This window comes from Puma concolor, chromosome D4 (genome assembly GCF_028749965.1).
Source record: "Puma concolor isolate L17-30 chromosome D4, mPumCon1.1.hap2, whole genome shotgun sequence".
Taxonomy (NCBI): domain Eukaryota; kingdom Metazoa; phylum Chordata; class Mammalia; order Carnivora; family Felidae; genus Puma; species Puma concolor.
Window position 1 is genome coordinate 25,122,879 of NC_141679.1, and position 15,976 is coordinate 25,138,854.

General features: G+C 35.8%; 1 protein-coding gene across 3 annotated transcripts in view; it reads right to left on the minus strand.

Annotated features, from left to right (window-relative positions):
- GKAP1 (G kinase anchoring protein 1) overlaps nucleotides 1-15,976 on the minus strand; it is an 83,802-nt gene that overhangs the window by 39,365 nt on the left and 28,461 nt on the right. For all 3 annotated transcript variants that reach the window (XM_086685106.1, XM_086685107.1, XM_086685105.1), the window contains exons 6-7: nucleotides 15,245-15,368; nucleotides 12,604-12,626 (exon numbers count right to left, since the gene is read on the minus strand). In XM_086685106.1, coding sequence (XP_086541232.1) covers nucleotides 12,604-12,626; nucleotides 15,245-15,368 — 147 coding nt within the window. The remainder of the gene's footprint in view (nucleotides 1-12,603; nucleotides 12,627-15,244; nucleotides 15,369-15,976) is intronic.

Consider the following 15,976-nt stretch of genomic DNA (forward strand, 5'->3'; position numbering starts at 1 on the left):
AGTTTTTTGGTGAGGTCTTTATTGGGTCTTTTCTATACACAACATCATATCATCTATAAATAGTGACAGTTTTACTTCTTCCTTTCTAATCTGGATGTCTTTTATTTCTCTTTCTTGCCTAACTGCCCTGGCTAGGACTTCCAGTACTATGTGGAACAAAACTGTTTGTAACAAGTCACCTTTTCATAAGCAGTATATACCATTATTTCGTATCCTCACCAACAATTCAAATCATGAGATGCTTTGGTTTTTGCCAAACTGGAGGTTAATTAATATTCTCACTGTGGGGGCGCCTGGGTGGCGCAGTCGGTTAAGCGTCCGACTTCGGCTCAGGTCACGATCTCGCGGTCCGTGAGTTCGAGCCCCGCGTCGGGCTCTGGGCTGATGGCTCAGAACCTGGAGCCTGTTTCCGATTCTGTGTCTCCCTCTCTCTCTGCCCCTCCCCCGTTCATGCTCTGTCTCTCTCTGTCCCAAAAATAAATAAACATTGAGAAAAAATAAATATTCTCACTGTGGTTTTAATTTGCATTTTCATGATTACTACTGAAGTTAAACATCTTTTCATATGTTTTTAGGCCATATGTGTATATATGTGTGTGTGTGTGTGTGTATATACACACACACACACATACATATATATCTATGTATATGTATACATACATATATACATATATATATATACTCTTTTGTGAGTACTTGTTTTTTCATCCATTCTTCAATTGAGTTCTATTTTGGAAAAAAATCTTTTCCTATGCTGAAGATTATCCTTTCACTTTTCTAATATATTTTGATGGAAAGAAGTCCTTAATTTAATGTATAAATTTGAATCTAGTGGGTTTTGTGTCTTTCCTACCCTAAAGTTATAAAAATATTCCTATATTAGCACCTAAAAGCTTTATAACATAGCCTCTGACTTTTAGGTTTTTGATCCACTGTGGAGAAATTTTTATGTATGATATGAAGTAATAATCAAATCTTGTTTTCCATAAAAATACTCAATTGCCCCAAAATAATTTATTTTAAAAAGTTCATCTTTTACCCAGTACTATTCCACATCACTCTGTTACAGATCAAGGTTACACAGTGGTTGGCCTGTTTCTGTGCTATTTTTGTGCTAATGGCTATTTATTAATCATTATCCCTATACCTACTATTCTAATTATTAATTTTATAAAAAATCTTGAGGGACACCTGGGTGGCTTAGTCGGTAAGTGTCTGACTTTGGCTCAGGTCATGATCTCATGGTTCGTGGGTTTGAGCCCCGCATGGGGCTCTGTGCTGACAGCTCAGTCTGGAGCCTGCTTCCGAATCTGTCTCTCCCTCTCTGCCCCTCCCCAACTTGCAACCTACCTCTCTCTCAAAAATAAACAAACATTAAAAAAAGTTTATGAAAAATTTTGATATCTGGTTGGGCCAGTTCTCCTATCTTTTTCTTCAAGAATGTTTTGGTTAGGGGCGCCTGGGTGGCGCAGTCGGTTAAGCGTCCGACTTCAGCCAGGTCACGATCTCGTGGTCCGTGAGTTCGAGCCCCGCGTCAGGCTCTGGGCTGATGGCTCGGAGCCTGGAGCCTGTTTCCGATTCTGTGTCTCCCTCTCTCTCTGCCCCTCCCCCGTTCATGCTCTGTCTTTCTCTGTCCCAAAAATAAATAAACGTTGAAAAAAAAAATTTAAAAAAAAAGAATGTTTTGGTTATTCTTGGTCCTTTGCATTTCCATATTAATGTTTTACAAGTGCTTTAGTTTTCAGTTTAAAAACTAAATTGTCAGGGCGCCTGGGTGGCTCAATCGGTTGAGCGTCTGACTTCAGCTCAGGTCATGATCTTGCCGTCCATGAGTTCGAGCCCTGCATCAGGCTCTGTGCTGACAGCTCAGAGCCTGGGGCCTGTTTTGGATTCTGTGTCTCCCTTTCTCTGCTCCTCCCCTGCTCACACTCTATCAATCTCTCTCTCAGAAATAAACATTAAAAAAAAAACAAACCTAAATTGTCAAAACAAAACAGACTCATAAATGCAGAGAACTGGTGGTTGCCAGAGACAAGGGGGTGGTCGTGGGAGACACAGATGAAGGAGATTAAGATATACAAGCTTCCAGGGGCGCCTGGGTGGCTCAGTTGGTTGAGCATCTGACTTCAGCTCAGGTCATGATCTTGTGGTTTGTGAGTTTGGGCCCGTGTCGGGCTCTGTGCTGACAGCTCAGAGCCTGGAGCCTGCTTCAGATTCTGTGTCTCCCTGTCTCTCTGCTCCTCCCATGCTCATGCTCTGTCCTCTCTGTCTCTGTCTCTCAATAATAAACATTAAAAAAAATTTTTAAAGATACACAAGCTTCCAGTTATAAAATAAATAAATCATGGGGATTTAAAGTACAACATAAGCAACATTCTCAGTAATATTGTAATAACTTTATATGAGGACAGATGGTAACTACACTTACTGTAGTGAGCAATCTGTAAGGTATACGAATGAATGTTGAATCATTACGTTATATACCTGAAACTAATGTAATATTGCAGGTCAACTTTACTTCAATTAAGAAAAAACTGAATTGTGGGGTGCCTGGGTGGCTCAGTTGGTAAGGATCCGACTTTGGCTCAGGTCATAATCTTATGGTTCGTTAAGTTCACTACCCATGTGGGACTCTGTGCTGACCTCTCAGAGCCTGGAGACTGCTTTGGATTCTGTGTCTCCCTTTCTCTCCCTCTCCCTGCTCATACTCTGTCTCTCTCAAAAATAAACAAACATTTAAAAATTTTTTTAATAAAAATTCAAAAAAACTAAATTGTGATTTTGATTGGGATTACACTGATTTTATAAATTAATTTGAGAAAAAGTGACATCTTTATGACAATAAGTCAAGGTATATTCCTCCATTTAAGTCTTTACTCTCTTGCAATAAAGTTTAAAATTTTCCCAGTATAGGCCTTCCACATCTTTATTAAATTTATTGCAAGGTGTTATTATAATGTATTATTATAAAAAAATACTGATTTTAATTACACTGTCTGCTGTTAGTGGCATATAGAAATACAAACAATTATTGAAACTGCATCTTCATTTATAGTGAAAGGAACTAAAGCTAGCATCATAAAAACCTTCTGTCAGCCTCCCTACCAGGAATGCAAAAATAACTTTCCTTATTTCATAAACTCCTATAACTCCACAAGGGTAAAATAGTACATCTACTTTGAAAAACTGTAAGTAGTTTCTTACAGTTGAACATACATACATCAAGGCAACAAAAGACTCAGCATAAGGAATATAGCCAATGATATTATAACAATGCTATATGTGATAGCTACACCTGTGGTGAGCACAGCATAACATACAAACTTGTCAAATTACTATGTTGTACACCTGAAACTAATATAACATTGTGTGCCAAATACACTCAAATTTAAAAACAAGAAAGAAAAATAGGGGCACCTGGGTGGCGTTGTTGGTTTAGTATCAGGACTCTTGATCTCAGCTCGGGTCATGATCTCACAGTTCATGAGTTCGAGCACCACACTGGGCTCTGCACTAATGGCACGGAGTCTGCTTGGGATTCTTTCTCTCCTCTCTGCTCCTCCCCTGCTTGTTCATTCTCTCTCTCAAAAATAATAATAATAATAATAATAATAATAATAATAATAACAAACTTAAAAAAATAAAAAAATAAAAAATAAGAAAAAAACAAACATACATCTACCCCATGACACAGCAATTTCATTCTTAGGTTTTTACCTAAGGGAAATTAAACATATGTTCATAAAAAGACTTGAATGTTCACAGGAATATTATTTATAATTTAAAAAGTAGAAACAACCCAAATGTCCAACTGATGAATGTGTAAATAAAATCAAATACAATGGAATACTATTAGCAATAAAAAGGAATGAAGCACTGATACATGCTACAACATAAACGAACTTGTAAAAACATCATGCTAAGTGTTAAGAAATCTCAAAAAAACCACATTTTGTATGATTCCATTTATACTAAATGTCCAGAACAGGCAAATCTATGCAGACCACATATATTACTTGTTACTTAAGCTGGTGGGGGTGGGGGAGAAGCTGGTGGCTGGCTGGGCAAAAGGGGTATGGGGAATAACTGGTCATGTGAACAAAGTTTCTTCGGGGGTTATAGAAATATTCTAAAATCAGATTATGGTAATGGCTGCACAATTCTAAATAAACTAAAATCAACTGAATTATACACTTAAAATGGATAGCTTTTATTGTATTACACCTAAATAAATTGATTTTAAAAAATGCTCTAACAGCCTTATTCATAATGGCAAAAAATGGAAACTAAATGTCCATCAATAGAATAAATAAACACATTATGATATATTCACACCATGGAATACAACTTAGCAATGAAAAGGAAAAAAAGTACTGATACACACAATATCGATAAACCTTCAACATTTTGGGAGGGAAAGAGCCAGTCCAAAGAATAACATATTGTATGCTTTACTTTAAATAAAGAGGCAAAATTAATCTATGGTGATAGATATCACAACACTGGTTGCCTGTGGGAAGAGGGGGCAGACGAGTACATGAGAAAATGGCATAGGGCAGCAGGGAACTTACTGGTGTGATGGAAAATGTTCTTTACCTTGTTAGGGATGTAGGTTCGTATAGTTATATTTATGTGTCAAACTTCATCAAACTGCACACTTAAGACCTGTACATTCTATTGTGTGTAAATTATACTTCAATTAAAAAAACAAACCTCAATTTCTTTATCCTTTCATCAGTTGATGGACATTTAGGCTTTTTCCACAATTTGGCTATTGTTGAGTACTACGTGGCAATGAGAAAGAATGAAATATGGCGCTTTGTAGCAACGTGGATGGAAATGAAGAGTGTGATGCTAAGTGAAATAAGCCATACAGAGAAAGACAGATACCATATGTGTTCACTCTTATGTGGATCCTGAGAAACTTAACAGAAACCCATGGGGAGGTGAAGGAAAAAAAAAATGAGGTTAGACTGGGAGAGAGCCAAAGCGTAAGAGACCCTTAAAAACTGAGAACAAACTGAGGGTTGATGGGGGGGTGGGAGGAAGGGAAGGGGAGGTGATCGGCATTGAAGAGGGCATCTTTTGGGATAAGCACTGGGTGTTGTATGGAAACCAACTTGACAATAAATTTCATATATTAAAAAAAATAAATTAAAAAAAATAAAATAAAAAAACAAACCTACCTTCCTATTGAGTCCCTATTTCCTAATTGAAGAACACATCATTTATAGAATAAACTGACAAATATTAATGCTTGATCAACATTCCTTTTAAACTTCCAGGGGATGCAAGGCACCTTTAGAAGAACAGTCTCCCAGCTTTACAGTTTTAAGATACATTAATATATAGTAACATGCAAACCTCAAATGCTCTATCTACATGCGTGATTTCTCTTTTGATACATTTGAGTGCTTTTAACTTATCCAAGGGGAAATCTAAATAATGGCATTATTAAATGAGCTATTATATTAAAGATGACATTATATATGATGTAAGTCTACTTTCTTCTCCTCCCTAAGATAGATCCTGGTAGATTCAAGTCTTAAACTTGAAATATTTACTTATTAAGCCCTTATTATGCTACATATGGGCTACTCTCATGGAACTCATTATCTACTGAAAAACACGAAAATTAACACATAATAATAAATACAATTAAGTGCTCTTCTACAGACATGTCAGAAATAGCAAGTATCTATAAGACATGCAGCCACTTCTTCCTCTTTATAAAATGGCACACATAATTAATCAATAGTGGAATTTTTTCTTGCTGAGTAAGGATGCAGTCTCAGAATTCTACCTACATGCAATGCTCCATTAAATGGAAGGCCCTAACAATGTGCTTGAACAGACAGAAGAAATAAAATCAATGTGCTTCTGATATATTGTAAAAATATATGGGAGAAACAGACCCAAAAAAGGCTAGAGAAGGTTTTAGTGAGAAAGCAGGACATTCATTCATTCATCAACCAACTTCCATTTACATTACCTACTATGTGAAGGGAATTAGAACAGGAAAACTAAATCAACAACATATAGTCCCAGACTTCTAGGAACTCATTCTAGAGAAGACGCAAAACAATGATAAAAGTGTTGAGTGCTATGAAGTACATACAGAATATCCTGGGCATCTAAATAAGACCAGGAAAAAAATGACTCTTTAGCCAAGTTCTGAAGCATAGTTAGCCAAATAAAGATGGAAGGGGAGTGACATCACCAAGATGGCGACATGGGTTGTTCCTGACTTCGCTCCCATCCCAGAACTAACAACTATTCATGCATAAGATACCACTGAGAAAGATGGTAGGGAAGAATACATAGGTAGACAAGGCAGCATGAAAAAATACAGTACGTTCAGAAAAGCTCTAAACACTTTTGCATGCTTCATGCAGGGTCAATCATGACATATGAGAATGATTTTTAAAAAGTAGTAAGGGGGGCCACCTGGGTGACTCAGTCGGTTAAGCGTCTGACTTCGGCTCAGGTCATGATCTCACAGTTTTTGAGTTTGAGCCCCACATCAGGCTCTGTGCTGATAGCTCAGAACCTGGAGACTGCTTCGGATTATGTGTCTTCATGTCTCTCTGCCCCTCCCCCACTCACGATCTCTCTCCCTCTCTCTCAAAAATAAACATTAAAAAAAATTTTTTTTAAGTAGTAAGGGAAGGGCAATGGCTGGGAGACTACTGGTTTCATAAATTCTCCTCTACCATTCAATTATTACTATATGCATGTATTCTTGAAGTAAAAATTTTAATTTAATGAAAAATATGCTCTAAAAACATAATGGATAAAGGAAATAATCATTAATAGTTGCTAAAAGCATTAAGGGGAAACTTTATAATGGTTGACAACACTAGAACCCACTGATCAAGTTTTAAAATAAACTTTTATTTATTTATTTTGAGAAACCAGAGCGTTGGGGATGGGCAGAGAGAGAGAGAGAGAGAGAGAGAGAGAGAAGGAGAAAGAGAGAGAGAGAGAGAGAATCCCCAGCAGACTCGAGTCAACACAGAGTCCAACATGGGGCTAGAATTGATGAACGGCGAGATCATGACCTGAGCTGAAACCAACAGTCGGACACTTAACCAACTGAACCACCCAGGTGCCCCTAAATTAAACTTTTAATTTTAAAATACTCTTAGATTTACGTAAAATTTTGGATAGTACAATTTCCATATATCTCTTACTCAGTTTCCCCTGTTGATAACATCTTACATTATTATAGTATGCTTTCCCACTAAACAACCAACATTGGTACAATAGTATAACTAGATTCCACGCTTTATTTGGATTATACTAGTTTTCCCCTAATGTTCTTTTTCTGTTCCAAGATTCCACCTGGGATATACTACACTTAGTTGTCATGTCTCCTTAGCCTTCTCTGGTCAATGCCAATTTCTCAGACTTTGTTTTTAGTGACCTTGATAGTTCTGAGCAATACTAGTCATTCAGGTCAGGTATTTTGCAGAATGTCCCTTAATATGGATTTGTCTAATGTTTTTGTTTGACTGGTTTTATGTGTTTTTTGCAAGGAAAATCACACAAGTATAGGTCATTCTCATCACATCATATCAAGATGGCATGCTATCAACATGAAATATCACTAATAATATTAATATTGATCACCTGGTCAAGGTTCTGTTTACCAGGTTTCTACAGTGTAAAACTAATTTTCCTCCCTTTCTGTACTCTATTCTTTGGAAGCAAGTTACTAAGTACAACCCATACTCAAGAAGAGTGGAGGGAGTTAAGCTCCCTCTCCTGGAAGGGGAATATCTACGTAAATTATTTGTAATTTTCTGTATGGAAGATTTGTCTCTTCTCTTTTATATATTTAAAAAAAATTTTTTTTTCAACGTTTATTTATTTTTGGGACAGAGAGAGACAGAGCATGAACGGGGGAGAGGCAGAGAGAGAGGGAGACACAGAATCGGAAACAGGCTCCAGGCTCTGAGCCATCAGCCCAGAGCCTGACGCGGGGCTCGAACTCACGGACTGCGAGATCGTGACCTGGCTGAAGTCGGACGCTTAACCGACTGCGCCACCCAGGCGCCCCTCTTTTATATATTTATTCAATCAGTTATTTATGTAAGTAATAGCCAATTCTTCAAGATCAATTTTATTATTATAAAAATAACCATTCTACATCCCCTAATGTGATATAATAGGAAGCAAACCATACCATGTAGGGAATATTTCTGCTTCCCTCATTTCCTCAAAGAAAAGTTGAACTTCAATCTGTCAAGCCTCAAAAGCTAACAGTTTATAGGAAAAGCTGTAAAGATGTACCCCAGGATCCCCCAGTAACCATGCGATCTACCATGACGTGAAGCCATAGATAGCAACTGAGACTTGGGAGAGAAATGAAAAATCCTAAACCTCCATAAATCCCTGGATCCAGTCAACTATGAGGCCAGTTCTTTCCCTAACCTTCCACGGTTTGGTTATACCAATCAAACAAGCAATTCTTTCTTGCTTGTGCTGGACTGAGTTGGGCTTCTTACTTACAACCAAAGAGAACTAACAACAAATATAATAAATACAAATAAGGAAAGAGATGGGAGCAAAAATCAGTTCAGGATATTGAGAAATAGGAAACAGGCTGAAGAGCTAATGTAAAGCCAGATTTTAGGTGAGGTATTTTGTTTTTTTTGTTTTTAACTTGGTAGAATTTATTTGCTTTTAAAATTTAATGGTCTGGGGCGCCTGGGTGGCGCAGTCGGTTAAGCGTCCGACTTCAGCCAGGTCACGATCTCGCGGTCCGTGAGTTCGAGCCCCGCGTCGGGCTCTGGGCTGATGGCTCAGAGCCTGGAGCCTGTTTCCGATTCTGTGTCTCCCTCTCTCTCTGCCCCTCCCCCGTTCATGCTCTGTCTCTCTCTGTCCCAAAAATAAATAAACGTTGAAAAAAAAAATTTTTTAAAAATTTAATGGTCTAACTAGTTTTGGTAGTGTTAACTATGGGGTTCAATTTTTAGCACATAATATTTGGTCACATACTGATCATTTATAATTTTGGAAATGTTACTTTTCATCTAACATAACTAAGGCCTAAAATGAATAAATTATTCTTCCAAACTCATACATCTAAGGTAGACATACAAGAAGCACTGTGCAACAAAAATGAAACAGGCTATGGAGCCAGATAAGACCAGGTTTGTTCCCTAGTTCCCTCACTCATCCATTGCTTTTTATTTTTGATATAATTTTTAAATACATATCACACAGACATAATAAAAAACTTCAACAATTTACACTGGGAAAAGTAAGCCTTTTTCCTATCCCAATAAGCCCTCCTTCCCCTCCCTTTGCTAACCACTATTACAACTTCTTGGGTACTCTTTAGAGATAGTCTATTCAAGAATATTGAAGACTTGACCTTTTAGACTTCAAGACATATGATGATCACTAAAAATTTTAAAGCTACTGAATGGTACCAGAAGGATTGCGGTTGGGAAGGCAAGATAAAAGTGGAGCTAAAGAGAAAGCAGTACCTATGAGACACTCCACCTTGCAGCACTGGTGTTTAAAAAGACAACATAATAGGGGCACCTCAGTGGCTCAGTCCGTTAAACATCTGACTTCGGCTCAGGTCATGATCTTGCAGTTGTGAGTTCGAGCCCCATGTTAGGCTCTGTCCTGACAGCTCAGAGCTTGAACCCTGCTTCAGATTCTGTGTCTCCCTCTCTCTTTCTGCCCCTCCCCTGCACGTGCTCTGTCTCTCGCTGCCTCTCAAAAATAAATGTTAAAATTTTTTTTTTAAAGACAACACAATAAAATTAAAAACAAAAACAACTTTTAAAGATCAAATAATGCTCCTTAAAAGGCATGATTAGTTAAGGTTTCTAAGAGGTATATACAAGCACCTATTCTATTATCCATTCTTCTTGTCTAGAATTCTCATGGGATATTCTTGACTATACTGTAGTGAAGAATGGGTAGGGGACTGGTATAGCAGTGGCAGCCAATATGTCCTGGACATTTAATGAAGAAAACTTGTTCCCATCTTCTAGTCCTGATAGTGTCATTTTTATTCTAAATGTTTCATGGTGAGAAAGATTATAAACAATTGGGACTAGAAAGAAAGCACTGAGATTAGTAACACAAAATCAAGACGGATGGAATAAGCAAAACGGGAATGACGTAACCCAAGAACAAGTTTAGTTGGCAGTTAGAGGAATATACAAGAAGTACCCCTTATCATCTATAATAAAGTAAAAATCTTTTCTCTTTTGAATTTTATCCACTAAATACCTGATTTAAGAAGGAATGGATGAGATGCATATTGTTCTCAACAGAAGTTAGGAATTTTAAAGTTCCCATGGAAAAAAAAAATCTCTTGGCATAAGTAACATATTAGAGATAGGAAGAATTAAGTCAATTATTGAGTATACACTGTAACAAAGACTCATACACTTTTAGGAGTAGAAAGCAGATCTCATTTCAGACTTGAAATCAGAAATATTTTTTCAGGCTTATTTTTGAACTCTCTGAAAAAGTTCATCTAGATTCCCAGAGCAATGGCATAACCATTGCAACATTTAAATATTCAAGTCGTAAGAAAGTGAGTAATACCTCTAATGGAAATGGAACATAACTTTGGTATATTTTTAACAAGTGTTAAAGGATAATGTGAATTACATGTTCTTTTGACCAATTTCTTAAAATAGTTACACAGGAAATAAATTATAATTAGGCTGCATTTACAAAAGTAGGAAATGTCTTAATCATTAGGATTATTCAAAGTGAATTTTATTACCTATCAAATTATTTTTAACAGAAGATGATCAGAAAACAGCTGTAAAATATAATGAAAGACAAAATATATGCTGTGTCACATACCTATGCTTGTTTAAATACAACTTAGATTGAATACATTAAATAGATGAGATCCTGTCATTCTGCATTATTTTTTCCTCTTTCAAATCAGGAAAGCAGGAAAAATAAGCATGGAACAGTTTATAAAAATTATTTTTCCCTCTACTAACAGTTGCTGGTAGTCTCTTAGGAATAGGGAGTACCATTTGTACCTGCTTTCTCATTTGCATAAAGTTATCCTCCAAAGACGTCAATGGATTAAAAGATAGACTCAGTTTTTCAAAAGTACATGTTTTCCACACTTCAGACATACAATGAATACTCAGACTGTATTTGTGGTCATTTAAATTTTAATCTAAGAAATGGTGACTATGGTTTTTAAATTAAAAAAAATTCTACCATCTGTTTTAATAAATCAATTTTCTGCTTGTGTGCAAAGTTAAGGACTATATTATTACTATAGTCACAGAGATATTCAGATGTGGTTTTCTTAGAGATGATTTCATTTCTCTGACCTGTCAAGTAAATACCTGAAACAACACCAAAAATGGTCAAAAACCATTTATATACTATAAAGTGAAATCAAGGAACATCTGACCATGAAAAAAAATCAACTGATAGAATTACTAACAAGAATATATACATAACAGAATAGCAAAGCTTTCAAGTTAGTACCTAAAGAAGTGAAAATAACACTAACATTTTATTAGTACTTCCCTCAATATTAGAAGATATTTTATAGTAGTACCTCCCAATTCTAAAAGGTTTGTAAAATCTGGTATTGGAGTCTTTTTTTAAAAAAAAATTATTAAAAAAAAATTTTTTTTAATCTTTATTTTTGAGAGAGACAGAGCATGAGCGGGGGAAGGGCACAGAGATGGAGACACAAAATCCAAAGCAGGCTCCAGGCTCTGAGCTGTCAGCACAAAGTCCCACACGGGGCTCAAACTCACAAACCACAAGATCATGACCTGAGCTGAAGTCAGGACATTTAACTGACTGAGCCACCCAGGCACCCCTTAAAAAAAGTTTTTTTTAATGCTTATTCATTTTTTGAAAGACAGAGAGATAGACAGAACGTGAGGCGGGGAAGGGCAGAGAGAGAGGGAGACACAGAATCCAAAGCAGGCTCCAGACTTTGAGCTGTTAGCACAGAACATCCCCACTTTGGAGTGGGGCTTGAACTCACAAACTGCGAGATCATGACCTGTGCCAAAGTCAGCAACTTAAGTCCAGGTGTTCCTGGAGTCTTAAAAAAAAGAAAACCAACCAATAACCCTAGGAAGTTACGTGTGGGTGGTGCTACTTGTGATGGTGAATGGTAAGAGTAGCATATGATCCACAAGTATAAACTACAGAATCACAGCTAACCTCATAATTTCCATAATTCCTAAATACCTTCAGACATGGTTTCAGGATGTTTTTAATAAAGATTGGAGTGTTACACCACTTTTCCCTAAAATTTTAAGCTTACATGTGGTAACCTTTTGGGGTGTGTGTGTGTGTGTGTGTGTGTGTGTGCGCGCGCGCGCATGCACACGCAGACACAAATTAGGATACTAAAGCCAAATAATATACTTCCTTCATGCAAATAGTATTTTCAATCTACTGCAATATATTTTACATCCTTATAATCGCCAGACATGACTGGATTCACTCACAACAAACCTATGGGTTGTCTTTTAAATAGCTAGATCTGAAAAAGCACTGCCAAACACCGACTTATTATTCTTAAAATCATCAAGTATTTTCTAGAATAAAGATGGTTACAATAACACTTACCTCAGTCTTTTTACTAAGGTGATCTGTAAATGAAAAAAAAATGGTGACATTTCACTGAAGAAAATTAACAATAATATTAATACTTTATTAATATTAATAATTAATACCCAGTATGTAAAAATATTCAAACAAAGTAATTGAGAAGACTTTCAAAATTATAATAAGAGTTAAAGAAGTCATTTGGGGGTTGTCTAAAATATCAGATTTCTTCTCTAGGGATAAGATGTTAAATTTCAACACATAATTACTAATTTGCTCAGCTTAGGGACTACGTTTTATATCCCAGTAAATGCCACCCATACCACAGGGTATTATTAAATTTTACACATTTGAATTCCAAATAATAAGGTTTTTGGTTAAACAATTTTTTTTTGGCCAAAGAGGTGAACAAATATATCTAAAATCAAATCACAGGGTATTATAACTGCAAAATTGTACAGATCACTGCCTTTGTGGGGGGAAAAAAGTAAAAGAGTAATTTGGGTCCTTTAAACCTCTTAGTTTGTTTTAAAAAAATTTTTTTTTAACGTTTTATTTATTTTTGAGACAGAGAGAGACAGAGCATGAATGGGGGAGGGGCAGAGAGAGAGGGAGACACAGAATCGGAAACAGGCTCCAGGCTCTGAGCCATCAGCCCAGAGCCCGACGCGGGGCTCGAACCCACGGACCGTGAGATCGTGACCTGAGCTGAAGTCGGTCGCTTAACCAACTGAGCCACCCAGGCGCCCCAGTTTGTTTTAAAAATATACATCATAGTGCTTTGATAATACTATAAAAAAATCTTAAAAAGTGACATATATTTTATAAAATGAATACAAAAAAGAAGGCAATAAGAAAAATATCCAGATCCACAAATCATTGACTTAGTAACAACACAGCATTTTTGGAAAAGGATTACAGAATGAAGAAAAAAAAGACATAAGGGAGTCCACACAGATACAAGGCTGAAACTCAAGTACAAAGAGGGAGCAAGAGGTCTTATTTAAATTAGAGATAATCAGGATATCTAATATCTAACATTGCTTCTTATGAACAGCAGAAATTTTCTATTCTCAAGGACTAACAATAATTTAATAGAATAGCATTCTTATGACTGAGAATTTAAAAGCTGGCCCAGTTCTCTAAAGCATTTGTTGATCGGAACAGAGTCTACAAGTATGGTAAATGTCAAAATCACAAGTTTCAGCTCAAACTACCAAATCCTATTTATTTCTAATTTCCTACTTATTCCTAACATCAAAGTCATTCTTCTAGTGTGTTCTACTTAGCATACAATGAGATGCAAGAAACTGAGGAATAATCATAACTTTTTAAATCATAGCCTGAAATAGTTGTCTAGCTTCCCCAGAACAGTATCATATTGATGTCTTTCTCAATCCATTTAATAAATTTACATAGTACTTATAATCAAACATATGAAAAATAAAGTTTTAAAAAGCTTTCTTTTCATGTTTCTGACTAGTTTTTAATAATACATCTTATATAAAATCTTTCTTACCAAAACTGAAAACTCTAACATACACCTGTTTCTTTTAACCTCAAATAAGAAACTTAACATACATCTCTTCTTTTAACCCCTAAACAAACAAACAAAAAAAACCACTTAATAAGAGAGGCAGACTATAGGAAAAACTGTCTTGATCCTTACACCAAAGCAAAACAATGCTCTAAATGTATTCCAAATTTCAGATAGGCTTATTTCTGAAAATGGTAAAGTATTTCACTGTATTTTTCTTTTTAGATTATTGCTATCGTGTTATTAATCCTAACAGAACAAATGCCCAATGTATTAAGAGCTAAATTCATATGAATCAAATAGATCACTGTGTCAATGAACAAACGCAGTTCATTTTGTCAGCAACTATTCTGACATAAGCACAGCACCGTCCAATAAAATTTTCTGTAAGGATAGTAATGTTCCATACCTGTTCTAATGTAGAAGCCACTAGTTACACGTAGCTACTGAGCACCTGAAATGTGGCTGACACAACTAAGGAATTTTTTATTTTAGTTCATTTTAATTAATTTATATTTAAATAACCACATATGAGTAGTAGCTACCATATTTTACAGCACAGACTTAGGGTTTTCACCATTTCTCACATCAAAAGTAATGTGTTTTATGATCTGCCTTTAATTTATCTTTCTGTTCAATAAAAGAATATAACTATTATAAAGTTTTCTGGTAATAAGTCTCCTAAAAATTTGTATTTTAACTTTCTAAGGTGTAGTTCTAGATAATCTGAAGAGGTTGACCAATAGTGGATGAAATCTGAAGATACTATTCCAGGTGTACTGTAAGTCCAATCACTTTATGTATAAGGACAACAACGTTTCAAGATGACTCAAAGACTACAAGTACAATTTTTATTTTTAGTGAGTTTTAGAAAATGGACAAATTCAAATACAAAAAGATAAATCCGTACTGAAGCTTTATGGGGATTTAATGACTGCTTTTAAGTTACACACCCCCTTCCCCCCAATTGTTTATTTCCAAACAGGGCTACATTTTTCACAATCTCAGTAACACATTAAAAAAACAATTCTTACTTATTTTAAAAATTAGCAAGGAACTCACAACTTACATATAAAAAGACTTAAAATAGTTTCTCTAGCATAATAGATTTCATACATATATTACCTTCAGATTGAAAATCTTTTAGTGATACTGTAAGAGGCCTGTCTTTTCCCTGATGATTCTTTCTTTTATCTTTTTTATTCATAACCTTTGATTGAGTTGAAGCACTTTCAGCATTTTCATACTCCTAAAAAGAATTACCAACAATTAAGCTTGGTTAACACTAGTAAAAAAAAAAAAAAAAAAAAAATCAACATACCATTAGGTAATATATTTCTTAAAGTTTTATTTTTTAAAGATAAATAGTAAATTAAAAAGTCAACACATTAGGGGCAGCTGGGTGGCTCAGTCAGTTAAGCATCTGACTTGATTTCGGCTCAGGTCATGATCTCAAGGTTCAGGAGTTTGAGCCCCGCATAGGGCTCTGTGCTGACAATGCTGAACCTGCTTGGGATTCTCTCTCTCCCTCTCTCTCTGCACCTTCCCTGCTCATGCTATCTCTCTCTCTCAAAATAAATAAACTAGCCAAATTGTATAAAAAGATAGCTGTTTTTTTTATTTTTCAACTCAATCTCTTGCCTCTTAAACATTAAAATAAAAACAAAAAGCTATACCTTGGTTTATAACCTCTCCTAGTTGCCACCTCTTCTTCTTTATTTCAGGACCAAACTTAAGACAATCATCTATAGTCAACTTCCTTTCTCACCTCCCCATCAAATCTGGCTTCCTCTGTTCTCTGCCACTAAAATTAAGGTCAACCTCCCTCTCAATGCCAAATCCAAAGACATTATTTTT